The 22,255-nt window shown below is 43.1% G+C and overlaps 1 protein-coding gene across 2 annotated transcripts; it reads right to left on the bottom strand.

Moving 5' to 3' along the window:
- Window positions 1-66: 66 nt before the first annotated feature.
- On the bottom strand, window positions 67-21,864 carry LOC130173226 (ras-GEF domain-containing family member 1C-like). 2 transcript variants are annotated; one of them, XM_056382253.1, is made up of 14 exons: window positions 21,480-21,864; window positions 8,122-8,337; window positions 7,778-7,900; window positions 7,423-7,560; window positions 5,633-5,854; window positions 4,272-4,346; window positions 3,515-3,616; window positions 2,880-2,982; window positions 2,707-2,786; window positions 2,516-2,611; window positions 2,292-2,387; window positions 2,080-2,203; window positions 1,887-1,959; window positions 67-1,797 (listed from the first exon to the last, which is right to left on the bottom strand). In XM_056382253.1, exons 2-14 carry the CDS (start codon window positions 8,329-8,331, stop codon window positions 1,773-1,775), a joined length of 1,467 nt encoding a protein of 488 aa, XP_056238228.1. In that variant the 5' UTR covers window positions 8,332-8,337; window positions 21,480-21,864; the 3' UTR covers window positions 67-1,772. The 2 variants fall into 2 exon arrangements, with proteins under 2 accessions (XP_056238228.1, XP_056238229.1); XM_056382254.1 differs by having other exon boundaries at window positions 3,515-3,613.
- Between the last annotated feature and the right edge of the window lie 391 nt (window positions 21,865-22,255).

Below are 22,255 nucleotides of genomic sequence, written 5' to 3'. Positions count from 1 at the left end.
CGGCTGTGAAATGATAAAAAAGTGCAGCACTGATGTCCTGGATCTGACTGTCATTGAAAACACATGTTCAACACAGGCAATGTTTTATTAAAACATGTCGTCACCTTGAATGGCAGGTTTGACATCACATCTCTGGCTCTCTACAGTCTTAACTTGTCTGGGGAATGTGTTACAAGAAAAGCAAGTTTATTGATGACAAATGAGGAGGGAGAATTAAAGTCAGTCTGTTATTAAGAGGGAAAGGTGCTTCTTAAGAGGAAACACTGACATCAATCAATTATAGCAAACTGAATAAGACTTTTTTAAAAAGCTTATAATTACATAGTTCCCCATCCCTTTCCTACACCCTTCCTTCCTCCCACCCCCCACCCTCAAAAATGGCTCCCGAATCACAACGAAACTGCCAAAAACAAAGCTCAGTGACAATCCCACAAAACGATAAACAACACATTTCAAGTCAGAGGAACCTGAATTAGCATGACAACCAGTGATTCATATGGCACAAGTTTCCCTCTTTACTTCTTTAGACAGACAAAAGTCTCCAATTCATCATTGTCCTTCCATTGAATGCAACAATACATCATCACTACAAAGTCTGTGTTGCTGTAGTAATCTTTACAAGGTGGATACGCTTAATGCCCCTTTAAAAACACCCGTCATAGCATGCCATTGTACTTCATTTTCAAGAAAGGAAAGTTACAATAAAAACTATACATCTGTCAGCACAGAAATCTCCATAAATATATCAGACAACTGAATGTCAGTCAGAGAAAACTTCCTGAAGAGCAGAAAGATGAGGGGTAAATGTCACCTGTACACAATCTACACCTGGCCTGGCTCCTGCTGTGACCTTTGAGCTATACTGTCGTTTTCTTGCATTAATGGCACAATACATTTAAAAGGAGTAAACACTTTTTAAACAGTTCATATTCCTCGCCCCAACACTTTCCCAAATTAAGATAAAAGAATAAATAAAATGTCAAGAAGACATGACCAATAACACAGGTTTCTCCAGTCATTCTCATGCAAAACAAGACAGTGACAATCTGAACAGACGTGGATGCATGAACATACACACACTCCCACACATAAAAAGTACACATGAGATGAACTGGTAAAATGCTCAAGGCATGTCATCTTCTGTTGTCCCAGATATACACGCGGTTCCCTTCCTTCAGTAGGCCTATAAAATTTGACAGCTGATGTGGGCTAGCCAGCGCCCTTCACGTCATTGTAAGTTTCATTACAGTACATTACAAGTAAAGGAAAAAAGTTAAATTAAATATCTAGACAAGGCTTTGGACCAAAGGGGAAGAGAAAGAGAGAGGAACAGGGAGAGGAGCAAATACAAAAACAACTATAGCATCAGTAGGAATTTCATTTTATAAAGTGGTTGTCCCTGTAACTGTACTCTCTATAGTAGTAAACATATCTTCACAGAGTAAACACACATCGAGGGGACGGGGGAAGGAGAAGCTGTATCCCTCTCCGACATACTGTACCTCTTCACTGATATGCTGCAAAGGCTTTTTGCTCCAGTTTTCTTAGCTTAACATTTTCAATTCACTTTTTTGATGCGTTGATTTCTGTTTTGTTTTTTTTGTTTTCACACTCTTCTTGATGAATCCTGTTCATCGTGTTTCTTTTTTTTTTTCTCATAATTTCTTCATAGAAAAACACCTAAGTACCAGCTAGGTTCCTTCACAGTTCGTTTTAGTGCAGTGAGATCACATGCTCCCTCGCTGGTGGGAGGGTTAGCTGCCGTCAGTGCCTCATGTCTTTCCCAGAACGTTGGACCTGATGGGAGAAAAGAGATGCTGATGAGGGATGGTGCGTCTCTTTACGCTCAATAGCAGCTTTCATGTCACTTGTGTTATGATTCTTACCTGAGTGCTTTCCATCTGTCCTTCTCTACCTGGTTCTCTGGACTCTCGCTCTCATAGGATGCAAGGTAGAGTCCTGGGGAAGAAATTGATGGATTAAGAGGGCGGGTTCGTTAGACAAAACACATTATGAAAATCTTGACATCAGCATGTTCAGAAATCTTCTCAAAATGAAAACAACATGGTAGGTTCTCACCATCCTCGCTGAAGATTGGAGCAGTGTGGAGGTAGTGCAGGATGGCCCGATCCTCCTCAAATGGACACTCCACCTGTTTCCATGTCATGAACTCCCCGACCTGTCGTGCCAGCTCCATGAATTTCTAAGAAACAAATCTGTGCTAAGAATATGTTTTTTTTTTTTTGGGGCGGTTAAATGCAACAGGTTAAGGAGAAAAGAGAAAGCCTAACCTCAAAGTTGACGTGGCCATTGGGCAGCCGATTGGCACATCCTTCATTCAGGAAATAAATGTCTTTGATCAGCAGACTGAAGAAGGGAATTACAATCTGTGGAGGGGAAACAGACACAAATAGATTTAGATATAGAAAATATTGGCGCGAAAATGAAAATAAATGAGTGAATCAATGCCAGCATGCTTTCAGAGTAATAGCATTGACGTGATGTCGAGCCTTACCCTTTCTCTGTTGCTGTTGGCAGTCTGAGAGCGATGGGCGGCCCCCCTCAGGGCGGTCCTGTAGTTGTAAAAATTTCCCGTAGGATCCATTTGATGCTGTCAGAGCAAATGGCAACAAGCAACATGCTGTCAGCTTCAAGTTATGACCTGTCTTGTACTTCTCAGTCTGTGAAAGGCTGCATTATGTTTACCTCCAGAATGAAGAACTTGGCAGTCTTGGCTTTGCCCCAAGTCTTCTTCAGCCGAGACACAGGACTCATGTTCATACCAGCTACGTGAGGAAATAGATTTCAACTATTAATACCAGGTCAGGCAGGAGAACACTCAGTGATAATACTCTCAGATATCACTAAATTAAACTCACAGATGATGGCCATGAGGGAGTTGAAGTTTCCGATGTTGAAACACTCCCTGGCAACATCAATGAAGAACTCAATCACCTGGGCTCTTTGCTTTTTCTTCGCCGGCTGCAAAAAGGAGACAAAAGAGACACTTCATTTTTTTCATATTGAATGTTATCTCTCTCTGTACAGAACAATCCCTCTCAGTGAGAGTGAAGTAAAACAATGTTACCATTAGGGGGCAGTGATGGTTCATAACAACTAAACTGCCCTCATATGACATCCCTCTATTTGTTTACAAGAATGAAAGACCATTAGAGTACGAAGTTATTCCAGAAATTATTATTTAAAACCTTAAATCACTGAATGACATGTCAGTGTTTTCAGCTGTGTGTTTCAAAAGTAAATCTCCACTCTGTCCCACAGAACATATACTATGTGTAAAAATAGGCATCATCTTTCTAATGTCTCCTCCCACTTCGTTTTCACGTCTACTTCATGATTAAAGTGCTTTTCTTCAATGGTTGTCCTGTTTTGTGACCAGGATAAGTGTTCTTCACACTCGCTCACATAATGAGTATTTTTATCCTGTCTCTTTGCTTCTGAAGTCTAATGTCAGAATAAATGAGTACCCGGTGTACCAGCATTTGCCACTCACCATGCAGATCTCAGTAGCTACCAGGTAACACAGTCTGTTGAACCATCTGACATAAGCCTCCAGGTTGGAGGTTTTCTTCTTCTGGTCACTGAAGCATGGCTGCTGATGATACACACACGCACACACACGCGCACACAAAAACATAAACACAAGTGAGTATAGGAAGTGTTACCATACGGAATTCCTCTGATCCTAATTAGCTTCCTATCTACAGGCTGACCCCCTATGTGAGTGAAAATGACAAAGACGGCGAGCTGGGAGCGGAAATAACACGATCAATGGAAAGCAGGTGAAAAAAAACCACAGGGGGAAGGACATACGGAGAGAAGACGAGTGAAAGAGACGGAAGCTGAATATGCAGAAAAACCGCAGTGGACGAGTGACATTGGAAAGAAGAGAGAAGGAAAGTGTTGAACAGAGCGGGCAGATGAAGCGCTTGTGTGCGTGAGCCACAGCTTGTGACATGAAATGCTGCGCTGTTCGCGACCTTTTGACTCGGCAACCTCTGTTTGGCCCCTTAAGAAGCAAATCCTGATCAGACCTTAGACACCAAAAACACAATATAGAAGGCTTTTCCCTTCTTTACTGTGACAGCTATTCTTCAGGATTCCCCAACAAAACAAAACAGAAAACACAAAGGACACACTATGGGTTTCCACTGATATGGCAAAACATTACACAAAACTAATTGTAGAATTCATATTCATGAATTACTGTTAAAAAATAATATTGCGATTTAGAAACACTAAAAGTTTACCTGTGTTCCATCCAGCGGGTCTTTCTGAACAAAGGCTTGGACAAACTCCTCTGGTCCAATGTGACTCAAATGTTCCTGGAAAACACAACACACAGACACGCGTGCACACACATACACACGCAGATACACACAGATAACACATACCACACACACACACACACACACACACACACACATACATGGGCGTAGTCCCATTAATAATTCTTTCATTTCAGTAATGGAAGGCAATCAATAAAGGGAAGTAATGACTCATCGACGTGACTTATTGGAATCATATTTCCTCAAAGTGACACTTGAGACAATATTCACTTCTATTAAAAGACAGCTGTGCAGTCACATACATGTGCAAATCAACATGACTCATTAGACCTTTCTCAACTCGTGATATAATCCAAAAACAAAAAACAGTGCTGCGCACACGCACACACACACACACTTTTTAACCAGATTTAACATGTTGCTAAAACCTACAATAAGACATAGATAAGACAGAATAAAGTGCTGTATATGTGTACTGTACATGTCTGTCTTTCTCTCTCCTTCTGTGTGTGTGTGTGTGTGTGTGTGCATGTGTGAAGCTGTCAGGTCACATATATCCACACTGGTTTTATCCCCTTTGTTTGAAGCCCCAGGCACATCAGTGACTTCTGGGGTGATGTCACCGCTCAGACAAGGGTACAAGCTTACTCAGGCAGGCACACACACACACACACACACACACACACACACACACACACACACACACACACACACACACACACACACACACACACACACACACACACACACACACACACACACACACACACACACACACACACACACACACACACACACACACACACACACACAGAAACACTACCACCCCCAGATACACGTGCCCACATCAAGACACACATGAATAGACTGAAGGCACCATGCATGCAATGTGAGGGACACTGCAGGAGATCCTTTTGTTCATGTATGTTTCATTGCATTATTCCCTTTGTTCTTGTTACACTGGGTGAAGACTAGTTAGCGCTGGAATAGCTGACAAGTAATAATCAGGTTATACTACAGCAATCTTCAAAATGCTATAAGATCACAGTGTTAAGAGTTTCTGCCAATTTTAGTTTGCTTCTATACCTCCCACCATCTTTCCTTTGTTCTTTCAGTCATTTTCTATCAACCTCATATCTGTTTCTATTCCCTCCTTCTCCTCCTTTGATGTCTTTTATCCCATGTTTATGTCCTTGACATAGACTAAATCTCCACCATCCTCAGCGCCCCCCTCCCAATCAAACATCCTTTCCTCTCCTCCTCTTCCATCCTCGTTATCATCTTTTACCCTGACCTCTGTCTAACCCCCCCCCTCTCCTCACCAGCTCCACGTGGGTGAGCTGCTGTGCCAGTGTGTACGGGTCGCTGCAGATGGAGAGCATGTCCTTCTGGATGGGCGGAGGCTTGGTCTTGAAGGCCACCAGCTTGTCAGAGATGGAGGAGGCATTGAGGGAGACCTTGACGATACTCTCTTCCCCCTGGCTCATCAGGGCCAGCCTCTGGCTCAGCTTCTGCAGCACTTGGTTCAGGGTTTTCCAGTATGCCTACACAGGGGAGGAGAGGAGAGGGGAGGAGAGGAGAGGAGAGGAGAGGAGAGGAGAGCAGAGGAGAGGAGAGGAGAGGTCAATAATGACTCTAACGAATAATTTATTAATGCTTGAGAGATGAGTAATAGGCATAAATCAAAAGAACGGCTGGGTTGCCAGATTGTGAGCCTGTATTTCAGCACTCTATTCTCTTCCAAAGTGTGCTTACTTTGTCATAGTTATAAATATTAGTTTGTCAATAATAATTGGTTATTGGCAAAGAGGCTCAGCAGTGCTCCACCAGAAAACCAACAAATATCGCTCACGATTAATGAAATAATAGGATACATATATATTAAAGGATATATTTCCGATGAAGTTATCCCTAAAGTCAGTTTAGATTCACAACCTGGCAACCCATTACAATGTAATTGTGCAGTAACATGTACATAATATGCTTTAACTGTTACATGTAAGTCTTAGTAGAGAATATAAACTGTACATATTCTCTCAACATATTATTGAGGTATTTGCTTTCTTTAAAATGTGCCCTATGCACTGTGTCTGAGTATTTAAGAGCTACTGAGAATGAAAAAATTACTGGCAATTTATAAACTCTTTATATGTGTAAATTACCTCATTAACTGTATCACTGTGGCTTCTTGCTGAAAACCTTTAATCTCCAAAACATTAAGATTTAAATAGAACATCTTTATTTTTAGCACAAAGGCAATGCATTTTGCCACTATCTAATGGTGGTTGAAAGGTTTTAATGAGCTCAGGAATTAAAAGTACAATGTCATTTTTCAGTTGAATTAAAACACGTCTTCGAGGTTTTCACACAACAGCAGTGAAGAGCAGTGCGTCCAGGAATGTGTGTTTCTGGGCCTCTCCCTCCAGATGACTGGTCGCAGAGGCCGTTAGGTCAGTCTGTCTCACAAACTACCCGGAGCCACAGCTCCCACATGTATGCACACACATGCACACACGCCCATACTGTAGACAGCCAGCTGCAAATAGCAGCACATTCATCACCACCTGCCCTTCCCTTCCTTCTGTCCTCTCTTCACCTTCCTCCATTTTTCCTAGTTGTCCACTCCCCTCCACCCTCCTCCACCTTCTCCTCCTCTGCTCTCTGTGCCCCTGTATCCCATCCCCCCATTTTCTCTCCATCCATCTCCCTCCCTCTTTCCCTCGAGGCTGCAGATAGAGCCACTCCTCTAATATCCTTCCTTCCTCTCTCCTCTCCTGTAATATAAGATTGTGTAACACAGAGCCGGGGCTACTCACCCTACACTGACACTCTGACTCCTTCCACCACCCCACCACAGTGCTAGTGATGATAAGTGAATTTTGTTCCCCATCAGAGCATTTCTCACTGCAGCTACAGCTTATAAGGACTATAGTGGCCACAACTATAGCGTGGCACAAAATCACAAATTGTTATTCACTAGAAACTGACTATTGTTATCTTGTAGCTTCTTTTTGAAGATCTTACATCCTTCCAAAACTGTGTTTGGTGAGGACGACTGGTCCGTCTGACATTACTGCTATAATATGAGTATAGCGCCATGTCATTAGCGTACCTCATCACATGGAGCTATCCTGTGGATGATGTCTTTAAGGTATCCGACCATCTTCTCATCCCTGAAGTCGGACGGGAACGTCTCTGTCCATTCTGTCAGCAGCTGCAGGATCTTGGGACCAAACTTGCGCACTTTGGCCTGTTGTTGAAGAAGTGAAAGAGCTTTACCACAGTCTGAATTTGTGACTGTATCAGCAAAACAAAACACTATGATAAAGTCAGCAATTTGCCAAAAAGATGAGTGTTTATTGTTTACATGTGGAATATGTTTTTTTCTGCATCCGCCTGTGCTCCTGTTTATTAGCTCGTGCATATGTTCACAGGAGTTATGTATTTGTGTGTGGTGCAGTGCTGACCGTATCGAGTGGGCTCTGATCCAGCTGCTGCTGTTTGATGCACAGCTCACACACCCTGGCCAGCAGCTCCGGAGGAGGGATGAACAGACGAGCACTCAGCAAGAAGGTAAACACATAGGCTTTCTGTCAAAGGACAGAAGGAGACATTCGCTAAGACACTGCCACTACATCAATAAAAAACACTGCGGCTTTCTGTAATTAAAGGAAGCTGAATAGCACTTTAAACAGAGACATGGGGCTAATAATCTAATTGGCAGCACTTCCATTACTACTATGAACTGAAACTGACTTTCTGATGGAGGGTACAATGAACAGTGGAGTAACTGTGGTACGTTTTCCTTTACCTCGGGGTAGTAATCTGCAGTGGGCACCAGATTCTGAATAAGAGTGTCCAGGGAGGCAGAGGTGATCGGGGGCCCATCAGCCAGGCAAGCCCCGGGCCCCGGGCCCTCCTGTGGGGCCTCCTCCTCCTCCCCAGGCTCAGCACAGGCCAGATGAGGGCTGAAGCCACTGGGAGTGGTGAACATGGTGCCTGAGCACACAGTCTGGGGCATTCCTGTCTAAAATACAAAGAGACAGGCAGAAAAAAAACACTGTCAGCAGTATATAGGCAGAATGAGGAAGAGGAATAAAGATGGGTTTTGAGAAATAGAAACTCAAGTGCATGTAGTGGTTGAATTTTATTTGGGAAGAGGAAATGAATTAATGTATATTTTGCTCACACTGGGTCTCTGGCACAACTAATCCACTTCTTGTAAAAAGATCTTTCAGTGGGACATTTATGCAAAATCTTTATTTTGTATGATTAATAAATTTTTAGGTTTGAAATAGATTATAGTGGAATATCTATGGTGCTCAGCACAAATTGTTTTGTATAAGGAAAGAATGCCTGCTTATGTTTGGTAAAAACCAAAATTATTAACTTATTTTCTCATGAAAAACAACTAGAGTGTGGAGCTTCATGCAAAGCAGAAAGTGAAGATCTCTATGTGCACAGTTATGTTGATGTACCATAAACTATAGAAACAGGTGGGTTTTAATAGTCTCAGCAAAGAGAGAAGACTTTGTTGTGTGCTTTAGATGAGATTGAAGACAAAATCCATTTAATGCCTCTTATTCATTATACGACAATTAAAGAGCTATGTGTTTCATTGTTTCATTGCATGTCCTTCATTTATGATTTTAGTGGCAGATTTTATTTTGTCGAACTTGGGACGGAGGACAAAGTTCTTTCTTTCCAATGTATTGTTACATGTAAGAAGTTATGTTCATGTCGGACAAATGTTTCATCACTTCTATGGGATTTCTGGTGTCGTGACAGACAATCAATCAAACAATGAAACAAACAAACAAACAAACAAACAAACAAACAAACAAACAAACTAACTAACTAACTAACTAACTGACTAACTGAGGCATAATTTTGTCTTTCCCACTCTCACTGCAGTTGATTTGCTAGGCCTCTATTTTAGCCTCAATTCTCTCCTTCTTTTTTCCCCGTCTCACTTTATCATCTCTGATTCACTCTCATTCTTCACAGCAACACACTCATCCTTTCCAACTGATGACCCGCTGCCGTCGTCGGGGGATCCGGAATACCCCACCCAACAGCTGCCCCCCGTCTCCCACATCAACAAGACAGAGGAGAGATTGAAAATGTGGGTCACTCAGTCGCCGTGGAGACTGTTGCTGCCCGAAAGCGATGGTGTGGCCTCTATCTCTGCCCAGTACTGTATGTCTTTCCCTTTAAGAATGCTCTGGATTACACATTTTAAAAATTCAACATGCTCCTTCCCTCAATGGACCAACACTGCAGCTGTAGTGGAGAGCAGCACTTACTGCGCTGTACGCTAGAGTGGAGATACTACGGAAACAGAGAGCACTGTGATCCTCAGGGTGCACTTACCACCATCACTCATCATCTCCTTAATGTCATCTGCATGTAACTGATAAATCATAGAGACCCTCCTACATTGACAAGTTTTACAATGGCAAGAAAGAGGCAAGAGAAATATTGTTAAACTGAATAAAATTTGGTGAATGGCAAATAATTAAATTTTGTTTCTGATATCGGAATTTGACATTAATTTGCTGCTCCCGCTGACCAAACCTGGTGACTACGTCTACCTGAATCAGACATCATCACTGAGAGCAACTGCAGTCTCTCAGTGCCTTCAGGCGCATTCAGCAGCAAAAGCCTCTCTGCCTGCAGGAGTCACGAGAAGGGCAGCAAAGCCACATGTGAACAGCGAGACCTTGAGCAACACACAGGAAGTTATTTCTGATCTAAACACGCCATATTCTTCCTGCTGTTTGTAGCTCAGACAACAGCCAGTGCTGGGCCAGACTGAGCACACACAAACACACACAGAAATACTCACAGACAAACAGCAGAAAAGCAGAAAAGAGCTGAAAATAATCTTTCCCTTACTCTAAGAAATGGCAAAGCTGTGACAGTCACATCAGCTATCATCCTAAATCACTGGAGGAAACCTAGGAATGGTCAGGGTTTGCTGCAATCGCATTATCCTCTGGTGACCTTCAGGCACGCCAAACACCCCCCAGCCCCCCACCCACCCCTGCCTATCAGCCACCTCGATAAACCGGCATCTTGGGTCCCTGGGGTGAAAGGTCAAGCACACACTGGTGTGCAGGATAGCAGCTCATGTCTCAAGTTTCCTGTGTGAGAGAGGTTCAGTTTTCCTTTGTTCTCCCTGTTCCCCTACATATGAGCACTTACTCATGCACTTGTACACACCTAGACACGAACACACGCAGACAGGCGCACAAAAGACTGGGGGGATGGGGAGTCTGTCTTTCTGTGAAGCGGTTTTATAGCCTTCTTTCCTACTTACACCACTGACACCCACAGCCATATCTCTCACAATATATGTCGTGGTTAAAGGGGGCCACATCTTCTGGTCTACTCCTGAGAGCTAAATCGTGGATCCCCACTGCGCACTACTCTGTAATACACTGACAACAGCCTGTGAGAGGCAGAAAAGGAGTGTTTTACAAAGCAGGTGATACTCAGGACATCTGATTGAACTATATACCACACTTGATAGGGAAAACTGACAAGTATATATGTGTCTCTCCCTCTCCTGAACTCAAATGAGCTTTTAAATTGTCTATTTTGCAGAGTCAGACATAACCAAATAACCCCAGTTGAAAAATATTGCTACCACAGTCCAAACTGCAACTCTAAAACGTCCTTGATATAACGTTTCAGCTGTTTTCCTCCCACTGTCACTGTCGAGATTAGGTTCCATAAGGGGCAAACCTAGGGTGTCCTTGCAGAAAACTCCTCTAGATTGGATAACAACATGCAGCCACAGAGAAGACATGCCCCGATAAACAGAGAAATGGACAAATCCAGCAAGCCTCTATAAGCTTTATGGTTACTGGAAGGAATTGCTTTATGTTAGGACTGACAGGAAGAAAAAGTCTGCCCAGCTCTAGGAGTCTGTGTGACTAAATCCAGGAGTTTATCTGCAAGTCATCTCATGCATACACACACACACACACACACACACACACACACACACACACACACACACACACACACACACACACACACACACACCCCTGCATCTCTGTGTTTATATTCATATATGTACGGGAGTGACTGCGAGTTTTACTCTACGTGCTCAAACTGTCAATGATTCACTTGTGATAATCTTCACTCTCCTTATTTCTCCCCCTTGCCCCCCCCCCGCATTTCTCAAGCTCTGATACATCATTTCATTATAGCTCTGTGTCGCTGTCAGTCAATGCCTTACAGTATGTAGCATGTGAAGAAAAGGGTCAGTCAGGTAACACCTCTACAGATGTGAGCATTGAATCGCAGGCCAGTCCTCAGTGTCTGTGTGTGACACATTCAGCCTTGTTCTCACTGTGCCACTAAAACTGCAGGGTTAGGATTAGAATCACGATAACATGGGAGTGGAAGGTAGTTAAAAAAAAAAAAAAAAAAGCAACTGCATTGAGGCATCTTTAAGTGCTCACTTTGATCAAAAGTGACAGTTACAGGAAAATGGCATTTTGAATTTCCTTTAATTCCCTAAGATTCTCTGGAGTCAGTTACTTTAATGCTGCGTTAACGTCACATGGGATGGATGGCAGAGATGGGAAAGACTGTCATGTTAGTGGTTTGTGATTCTTCATCTCATCAAGATGGCGATATGATTACAGAGTTGGTTGTGTGAAGAATAAAATACTCCACATATTTAAGACCACATCCATCGAATCTGAACAAACGTCCGCGGCTGATTTGTGGCACCCTTATGTTGTTTGGTTTTCAGGCAGCTGTGTATTAGTAAGTGTCAAATTGGATATAATGAAGATTTTTTAGAAATATCAGATTTTTCGCAGTCTCATCAATGACTTGGAAGATGAGGTGAACAGCTGTTTACAAATTGGATATCGTAAGTCGTTACGATAACTCCAACTTGACATCATCAAGTAGTACACTGCGCTTACTTCCTGTTTTAGTTTTGTGATGAAACCATTATAATGTTTAAATGTTACATAATAAAATGTAGTGTAACAGTAGCAAAAGGAAAGTCAGCACGCTGACTCAATAACGTCAGTGATGCAGAATTATACAATGAGGTTTGCTAAAGTTAGCCGACATGAGCCACTATAAGATACTGGTCACCAGACCAACTAGGGTTGTATTAGGAGAACCTTTGAGTGGACTGAACTGATTTTAGGTTAGTGTTATTGCTTATGAATAATAAGTTTCTTTTGTAAGATGAAGACTGTATAATTTCTTCTTCAAAAACATACATTGTCTCTCTTTAAAGTGGAAATCTGCAAGATCCTGTTTTCTGATTTATTTTTAGGCTTAGGTGACATCTCTATGTTGAAATGACAAACGCAAACCGAAACAGCTGACTACTTCCTTTAAAACATCATAGATCACTACTTTTTACAACTACTTTTATTATTTTATACCCATATTGCTTATACCACTTTCTTTTCCATCAGTGTCGTCAAGAAGTTGTCCACAGCTGTACTCTATGTATGACTTGTTTCCATACACCCAGCTCCCTCTGTGCCTGTCACACTGCATCAAGTGCAGGAAATAAAATACATTGAGAAACAAGCAGCTCAGAACAGGTGAGTGTAGTGGTGTGTGCCCTAATCCCCCCTGAGATCTCCAGCAGCCAGCCAACGGAAGCCCTGCACTGTCTAGACAGCTGGGGGAGTGTCATTGTTCATGGCCCCTGCAACGTGTGTGTGTGTGTGAGTGATTGAGTGTGTGGGTGTATGTGTGTTTTATCTTGTGATTCTGTCAGGCTGTTATCGTTGCCATCAGGGGATCCGCCTGCTTTGTTCCATCATGATTAACAGAATGGCACTGTCTAGAGACACACAGTCTTTATCAGCACCCTTGACTGTCTGGCTGTGTATGTGTGTGTGTGTGTGTGTGTGTGTGTGTCTCCGTGTTGATGAAACAATGGCATTCCTGACACAACCGGGTTGCTTGAAGCTGTCAAGCAGCTTCGCCACTTTGTTAATCTGTTTTCTAGCCATCTCCATTTTGGTCTCTGTAAAACCTGTTTCACCACATTAATACTATTACTCACACCTGCCTGTGTGTGAGTGTGTGTGTTGAAGAGAGCAGTGACACAGCTGCTGACAAATCGGTTCTGCCACTAAGGAGTTAATGGATGCGGACAATCAGCATTGGAGACAGCTCTCCATTAAGACTGAAGAGGCTTATTCAGAACAAAACCAAACCACTGTCTGACCTCAACCATTAAGGGGTCGAAGGTCAAAGGTGAAGGGTTATGGTTCCTTGGTGGGAGCAGATGGAGTACAGTAGCAGCTTTGTTGGCAACCAAAGTCACTCTGGGGTCACTGTTGTAATAATGCTCTGCTGCTTGGCTTAGTTTCAAGGCTACATAGGCTTTGTCTGCGATGGGGACATTTTTTAAAAAGGTCTTGAAGAGAGAGATTTTAACAGATCCATTAATGCTGCCACAGCTGACTTTGATTCATTGCCACTGCTGGCCATGTCTATTCATTATCACCCCAAATTGAACATTAAGGACAAAGATCTTGCCTACAGGTCTATATCCCAGACCCACATGCTTTTTTATAGTAGCACCAATAGACTGGATCCTTTCATGAGGAAAAGATGCAGGTTCTCAGTGTGTGAGTTGCGAAAAGAATGAGCTGTGTTTCTGATAAGTAATACTGATGACATAGGAAAAACTACCTGAACTATTGTACCAACCCATAAATAGCATTCTTATCTCACTCGTCCCACACAAGCTTGTTTCAAAGTTGTTTTCATGTCCTTGTGGACACGGCTGATACACAAAGGCCAATTCAATCTATTCCTGCACCAGCAGACCATATCCAACTGATAAGGGGTTTGATACTTTTGATGACAAGCTTAATCAGGTGTGCTGTAAAAGATCAACCATACAGAGTAGCGGTTTGTAACCCACTATCCTTTTGTGTATCCCAGGAAATGTGAAAATATAAAATTGTTTGATTTATTCTGCTGTATTTTAGTGTTTTGCAGATTTGTATAGATGTATTTCTTTAACACTCTCCTGGAGTAGGATCGCTTTTTTCTAATTTACTTTATACGTCTGTTTTCACAGAAAGGATATGCCATATTGATACAGAGAAACACCACAAAGCAAGAGTGACTGTACTTCAGAATGTGATGCAATGCTATTCTTAGAGGAGCAGCACATCATCAAAGTTGAGCACAGCAAATATCCGGCATGAGTATTGCAGCCACGTTTTGTTTTGTTTCTGTAGTTGCTTCCTGGTTTAAGAGATCACAGTTAAAGGGAGGTAAAAAAGACTGAGGTAAGAACTACATCCCCTACCTTGCTTGGGGATGTGATGAGTATAGGAATAAGATGGAAAAGATAGGCAAAAAGGTGTGTGGGCTGTGGAGCGGGGGGTGAGTGGGTGATATTCACCCCCAGGGTAGTGTGCAGACAGTCTAGGCTCTCTGAATGTTAAACTCGCCTCCTGCCAGACTCACTAAACTCCTCTTTTCTTTAGCAGAATCCATCTTATGACAACCCCCACCACTGACTAATTTACATACATAACACTTCCTGTCAAATTTAGGACCCAGATGTTCGCTCCTTTAACACTTTACAATTCCAACTCTTCATCTATTTTGGGACTGTGCTCTAAAAAGCAGATCCTTGTGTATTTTTGGTCCTGACACTGTTTTGCGTGCCTTAGAGTATTGCAGCTCTGGCCTAAATTTTCCACTGTGTTCTTTGAAAGCTGAAATGATACGACTAGAGAAATAATGGAGTATTCTCACGATGCCACGGGCTTAAAGGAAAGTAAACACCTCTTTGTCATCCAGCTTCTCACTCCCCTTCTCCTGCCACATGTCCCCTCACTTCCTCCCTCCTCCTCTCTATCCCTCTCTACGCCCTACTTTCCAATGAGCCCTGTCAGGACGCCTGCACAGATGGCCCTGCAGCAGCTTGCTCTCCCAGTGGGAGCTGCTGGCATGGGTGGTTTTTGGCCCTCTGCCCCTACCATCATCCCCAGTCTTTACAGGAGCCCAAAAGTGTATTGGCGTCCAGTCTGAATGCCGAGGTACAGGGGGCGAGCCAATCTGGCTGCTTAGCTGCGCAGTGACTGTTTGGCACCGCTGACAACAGAGAGAGCGCAAAATACCACACATATGTCACCACACACGCCTCACGACAAAACCTAACCAGTGCACTATTGTTGGTTAATGGAGTGTGTTTGTGTGTGTGTGTGTGTGTGTGTGTGTGTGTGTGTGTGTGTGTGTTTGGAGAGTTGTGGAGCTGAAAACAAATGAGTTCATTGTATCTTAAAAAAACACATGCATGCACACTTGCACCCACACAGCAGCCAAACACAGGATTGAGTTACAGTCAAGGCATTCCAGCTCCCCACCCATTCCCCAGCCTCTCTCTGCAGTACCAGCCCTGACGGAGGTCGGGAATCACACTCCGGGCTCAACAGGGACGCCCTCCCCAAATCCCTTTTATTGAAATTCCCTTGCACTGTCTGACCAGGGTCACACTGAGATCCTGGCACCTGTTCCACACGCACCAGCTCCATCAATCCCAATGTAAAGCTCAGTGGGAAATCTCCTCACCGAACACACCCCGTGTGCATGTGTAGCCGTCCTCATTCCTGAGCGAGTTTGGACACAGCTGTGTGCATGTATATGTTTGGGTTTCTGCTTGTGTACGTGCTTGCAAAAGGGCTGAGGAAGTCAGAGTGTATCTAAGTCCAAGTGAAGTCATTCCTTCGCTGTGCAAACAACCATCTGTCCTACTGTTCTCCAAGAGGTGTGGCTGTGCTTCAGTGTTTTCTCGCATCTAGCACAAAAACAGGGGGAGGGAAAGCAAGATGCAAAGACTGTGTTACACGAATGAAGCTGCACAAGTTTAAACCCTAAAGTCAAACTATTACGAGATCAAAATTTACATTTAGATGGAATCAAAATCAGCATTACCCAAAACCATCAGCCTGAGAGAAAGTCTGTGCTTCTGAGACCAACTCTAAAGGTTGAGCACCATATCTACTGACTCCACTTTCAAACCACTTCACATGTGTGAAAAATACTGAATCTATTCCACTAGTTTGGCGAGGATGAAAATGGTGCACTACAATGAACTGAATGGCTCTGACATGTGATGGGACTGGGTAATCTAACATGTTACTTAGAGATAATTGGAGCTGAGCAGAGATTGGCTCGTAGTGAGCACATAGCGGGTCTGAGCCCTAAGTGCCCTAAATCTGTCATTCACAATGGTCATAATGCTTTCAAAAACAGTCATGTATTATTCATAATATTGCAATTTACCACCAACCCTTGATGCAATGCTCATTGGAGGACAATTGGACATGAGTGTTTTTGTCTCTGTCCAAAATCAGGCATAATTCTGGGTGTCATTAAGTGTCACTTACGAGGAATTATTAGCTCACCAAGTGAATGGAAGAATATGGGAAGGAAAAATAGAGCGGAGTGATTGAGAACATCCAGACGAGAGAAAGGCTGAATGAAACAATGCCCTTGTACAGCTATGTCAATGGTCCTTTAAGCGCTATTTAAAACTGTTCATCCAAACACCCACTCAGCATTGTATTACTCTCAATTAAACCTGCACAATAACCGCCGCAAACTAATGAGCGAGAAGGCAACAGATGCAAATCTAATAGCCAGACGTTACTAATTTCATCATGACTGTCTCCTTTCCTGTTAAAGTACATCTATCTGCTCATTACAACCAGCACGGGCAGAGGCCGAACTGTGTGTCACTGCTGATGTATGATGTCAAAGTACTAATTAGTGAAGTTGGATTGCAGGGTCTGGTCTGTTCACGACTCATGCCTCATGTATTCTGATATGATCAGAGACACGGAGGTCAGGGTACATGCTTCGTTAACATGCATCTAGTTGTTTCATGTCGATATTTGGACATTTGGATTTCAAACCTCTATATTTAATTCTTGGATGCATTCTGAGATAATATTCTAGGGGAAGATTGTACCTTCACATATACGTACTATAAAATAGATTCACGATGCATTCTCATTTCCTATGCAAAAAATTCTGTTTGTAATGAATATTTCTTTCAATTAAAGCAACAGCATGCCACCATTTACAATATGAAATAAAAGTTTCAGTACTAATACCAAAATGGTCTTTGTCCTAGCTGCATAACCAATGTGTTAAATGCATTTCCTTCCTCATAAATTGCAGATTTTCTTGAATATTCTAAATTCTACATTGTTTACATCCATGTCTGTCTTCTGGTCTTTTTCACTGCCTTTGTGGTTGCTACACCTCTTTGCACATTATGATCACCAATTCAGCAGACTGGCATGACAGCAGTGGCATGTGTATTGCACTGCTTATGTATGTCCGTGCGCATGTGCACAACACAAACTAACAAAAGAGTTTCCCACTCATTGAAAACACTGCTCCATTGCTGATAGAGGTGGAAACCTACAAGGGGTGCCTTCAATGTGTAGAATGTAAACAGGTTTTCCTACAAACTTTTTAACAAAAGAAGCAAAACTTCTCAAATACTAAACTTTGTCTAAACACAAGCAGCTGCACAAGAACTTTCTCTGAATCAAATTCTGTAAAAATTAGGATTTAAATCAGAAACTGTCAAATAATAAGAATAAGATTAACATTGTAAATATGAGCAAGCACTTAGTGCTTGAGAGCATTTGATAACTGTTGCAGACACAATTAAGTCAATACCAAATAAATAATTTAGAGGTTTAATTCCAAGAGCAAACACCAAAATCTTGTTCCTCATAAAGTTAGTTTAATAGCAGACTTCAGTGAGCACTGTTTGGGAACTTGGAGAACTGGAGACACATCTGTCATATCATTACTCCGGTGTGAAGAAGCTTTCCAGCCTGATAAACCAAGCATCCTGTCATTACTTGGAGCCTATATCTGATGGAGTAATCCATATGCTTACTCCAGTGGTTTATTGAACACACCGGGGATCTAATCATATTTCATTACCTTTTGGACCCAGCCGATCCATACTCACAGACCATCAATAGCTGCCCACATGACAGCATGCAGGCCATGTGGAGGCAGCTCAGACCAGCTCTAGAGAGTGTCGAGCGTTTCCAAGGAGTCAAGGCTCCTGTTGGGAGGTAATTAGATGCCTGTTGAGTCCCCACTGTGACACCCCCCTCTTATGTCTTTTATTCCATCAGAAATCCCTCTTCCACCCCTCTCCCTCTCTCTCTCTCTCTCTTTTCACTCCTCTCTTTCCGTCCTTCGTTCCCATGACACAGCAACCAGCTGTGACAGAGTGACTCCACACATGAACCCTGTCCGCCTTGGCCTGTCAGCGGGATCACTGTCATCATCCCTGCGTCACTGTGCAAAGGTGCAGTGCAGCCAAAGGACATCCAAAGGCCTGTCAGGTACACAGGCCATCATGAAGTGCTGTCCCTTTTTTTTTTTAATTGAGCCCCTGCTGAGTTGAGGAGCTGTTTATGTGAGGTGAGAAAAAAAATCGAATATACTTGACAATCCAGGGGCAGCGAATTTTTTGAAACGTGGTAATGCTAAAAGGGGAAATTCCCAAATATGTAGGATGATTGAGATGATGCGTGAATAGATAAGGAAATGTACAAAAGGAAACTTTTCCTCTGTGCAGCTATCTATTTTGTACTATTTATACATTTCTTTTCTTATTGTTTTTCTTATGGTTATGCAACTTCCCCAAGTGGCCTTCTATGAATTGACAAATGTTATGGCTTCAGCAAAAAAAAAAAAGAAAGAGGAACAAAATAATTTAATTCTCTGCTGACTGATCATTCATCCATCCATCTAACCAACACAGGAGGGTAGGGGATGGGTCTCACACCTATTCCAGTATGGACAAGTGAGTGATCAAGTCTGATTTGTCTTTGTTTGTGTTCAAAAATCACATAATTAACTGGAGTTCATCATGCACAAGTTTGCCAGTATAGGACGTTGTAGTGGATTCCTGTTTTGACTGATCCGCCACAAGGCAGCAGGGGAATTCTGTCATGTCTTTGGAGTAGAAAATGTGATCTATAATTCCTCTGAACACACAACACACACACACACACACACACACACACACACACACACACAGCCATAAACCCTGCGGTGGTGATAAAGCTGTCATTGCTACCAGACTAACAGCTACCGTGTTTACATCCCTGTCGACCTGCACCAGACAGACCCTGCCCTCTCTCTCTTTCTTTCTCTCTCTCTCTTTCTCTCTCTCTCCCCACAAACACACACTCTCACACACACACAATGACTGGCCTCACGCTCTGGGAACTTGCCTCTCTCAATCTCACGTCAAACCAAACGATGCCCTCATTAACAGCACACCTGTTATTCTCTGCAGACTTGGCCTGAATTGGAGGGAACATGTGCCGTAGTCGACGTCTGTACCTGCAGGCTTGTTACCAGCGGCTTCTGACAGACCCCTGCTTCAGTGGCTCATGCCTGTACAACCTGTACCTACTATACTGTTAGAGCAAGCTGTCACTTCAGTTCAAAACCATTGTATCACCAAGGCTTTATGGGCTCAGAGCTGACAAGCATAACTGAATAGGTGAACCCAGAGAAAGAGGTGGAACAAAGAACTGCACGGAGTCATGATCACTGGAAGACCATGTCAAAAGGTGCTAATGATGTCACAGGATCAAAATAATTCACTTTTTATCCAGAGAGGGTGACATGCTAGGATGACAGGAGAGAACCAAAGAACTGATTTACAGCATTTTGTCAACTTACAAAGGAAACTCAGCAGGCACGCCACAGAACAACAAGAATTTTTGTTTTTCACCCCTCTGGGCAAACAGAAGCACAATCTGCCAGTGGAGGTGAGAATGAGCAAATACACATTTCCCAGGGTTGCATCCTAAACAGAGGGAGGGGGGTAAAGAAAGACAGAGCTGGGTATGTGTTAAGGAGGAGGTGAGAGAAGCTGCTGCAGCCTCCTGGTGCTCCATGCCGAGAGAGCACAGTCACGAAACGTGATGCCCCACTCCAGTGCTTCTCTCCTGCCTGAGGGGAGGAGGAGACCAGAGCTGAGGGTGTGGGAGCAGAAGTGCCTTAACTGGTCATATCAACAACCTGGGCTAGAATTTCTCCCCACCTAACTGGTTTTCTGACACAGCCGGTCTTACTTTCATGCACCTTGCAGTAAGCTGCAAGAGACAGATAACAAATCATTTTGGTTTGTATTGGTAAGCTGTGCAAGCTGATACATTGCCCTTGGGTGAAAAGGCTGCTTATACCACCTCTTCGATGCTTGCAGTGGATGATGCAGATTTTTTTTTTCACCCCAAGAAAAATGTAAACGAGTAAAATGTCAACAGTGCCACACCTGTTCATTCTGTCCTGTCTCTCAAATAAAAAACAATACATATACAAAATAACAAATACGTTTAAATGTACACAAGCAGAGAGAGAGACCTGATAAGAGAGAGCCAGGGAGTGTTTGAGGAAAATCAGCAGTGAGTTTACAAAGAGGCTTTACTCCCACGTTAATAATTACACGAAATCAGATAAGCTTCACACTATGTAGCCAGTTAAACAAACCCTGTCCACAACAGTAATAACATGTGACATTTTGTCCGAGTTATCAGTGGCTACTGTCTGTGTTTTCAATGCAATCTACCGAATATCCCAATGTCACCTGGCGACATGTCTCACATTCGCCCCTGTAAATGTGTCAGATGCATAAGACGCAGTGACTCCAGGCTCCTATAATGAGCTGGATCCTCACTGGATACTCACACACGCCCTTTAAAACCGACCTGCACACCGCTGACTCACGCCACAGATTGTGATGCTTTCACCATAGTAAAGTGCGAGCGGCGGTAAAGGATTTATGATGTCATCACTGTTGCTAGTAAAAGTTCTTACTATGACGACACAGTGTTCTAGTCGGAATGTGTGAAGGGAAGGCTGCTCATGGAGCGTTCCACCTCATACATACACGCACACATACCCACACATACCCACACACACACACACACACACACACACACACACACACACACACACACACCACACACACACACACACACACACACACACACACACAAACAGGCACGCACACTAGCTGTGGGCGTGAGCGCAATCTCAAAATGCTAATATGATAGTAGTGGGGTAACCTTGCTTTTACACGCTACTTACCAGCACTACACTTTGATCCCCATCTTTGATCCGACTTGTATCCGATGTCAAATCAATAAAACTGCCGCTCCAGATATTCCCAAATTAATTAGCGTTTACACAACAGCCTGTTCAACTGGCATCAGTGGGAGAAGTAGCGCGGGACTCCAGAGGCTCAAGCCTGATGGATGTTAAGTGGAGAAAATGTCTGTTGATAGCAGCTTGTGTAGACGTCCTGGCTCTGGACAGGTGTCCACCGGTGGACAGCCGACACGGATGGAGAGCTGACGCCGTGAAAGAAGTGCGTCCCTGAAGGCGTGGCGACCGTCCTCCTGTCCTGCGCCACGGAGACTCGGCGGACCTCACAGCACATCCACACGTCCTCGCAGCAAGTGATCAGCCCAGAGGAGAGGAGAGCGAACTACTCACACTCCTGTCAAGTCAGCAAAACTAACGTGACTTCCGTTTTGATTTTCAAAATAAGATGCGCAAGGACGAATTCCGTGTTGAATCCTTGTGAGGGTGCACGCCTCCGGTAATTTTACCAGCCCACACCAACACCACCAACCTTCTGTGCATTGCATCTTGTCACATTTGAAGTTGACAAACAGATTTATATATGAATTATATATGAATATGTACCATGTTAGCATAATATAAACTTAAATAATCACAGTCACTTATTAGTTTGTGAGTAGATTAATGCAGGGCTCAATTAAAAGATTTAGTCATTCGAGGTGCATGGTCATGCACTGTCATATTAGAGTGCTTATGTTCAAACAAATTTGCAGTTAATC

Source organism: Seriola aureovittata, chromosome 8 (assembly GCF_021018895.1).
Source record: "Seriola aureovittata isolate HTS-2021-v1 ecotype China chromosome 8, ASM2101889v1, whole genome shotgun sequence".
Classification (NCBI taxonomy): domain Eukaryota; kingdom Metazoa; phylum Chordata; class Actinopteri; order Carangiformes; family Carangidae; genus Seriola; species Seriola aureovittata.
This window is presented reverse-complemented; position numbering and strand designations above follow the sequence as displayed.

Excerpts from the sequence above, each read along its gene's own strand:
- LOC130173226 (XM_056382253.1), bottom strand. The coding sequence starts at position 8,331 with ATGCCCCAGACTGTGTGCTCAGGCACCATGTTCACCACTCCCAGTGGC. Across the intron at positions 7,561-7,777 it reads ATCAGAGCCCACTCGATACG|GCCAAAGTGCGCAAGTTTGG; the intron begins GTCAGCACTGCA and ends CTTCAACAACAG. Across the intron at positions 5,855-7,422 it reads GGATAGCTCCATGTGATGAG|GCATACTGGAAAACCCTGAA; the intron begins GTACGCTAATGA and ends TCCCCTGTGTAG.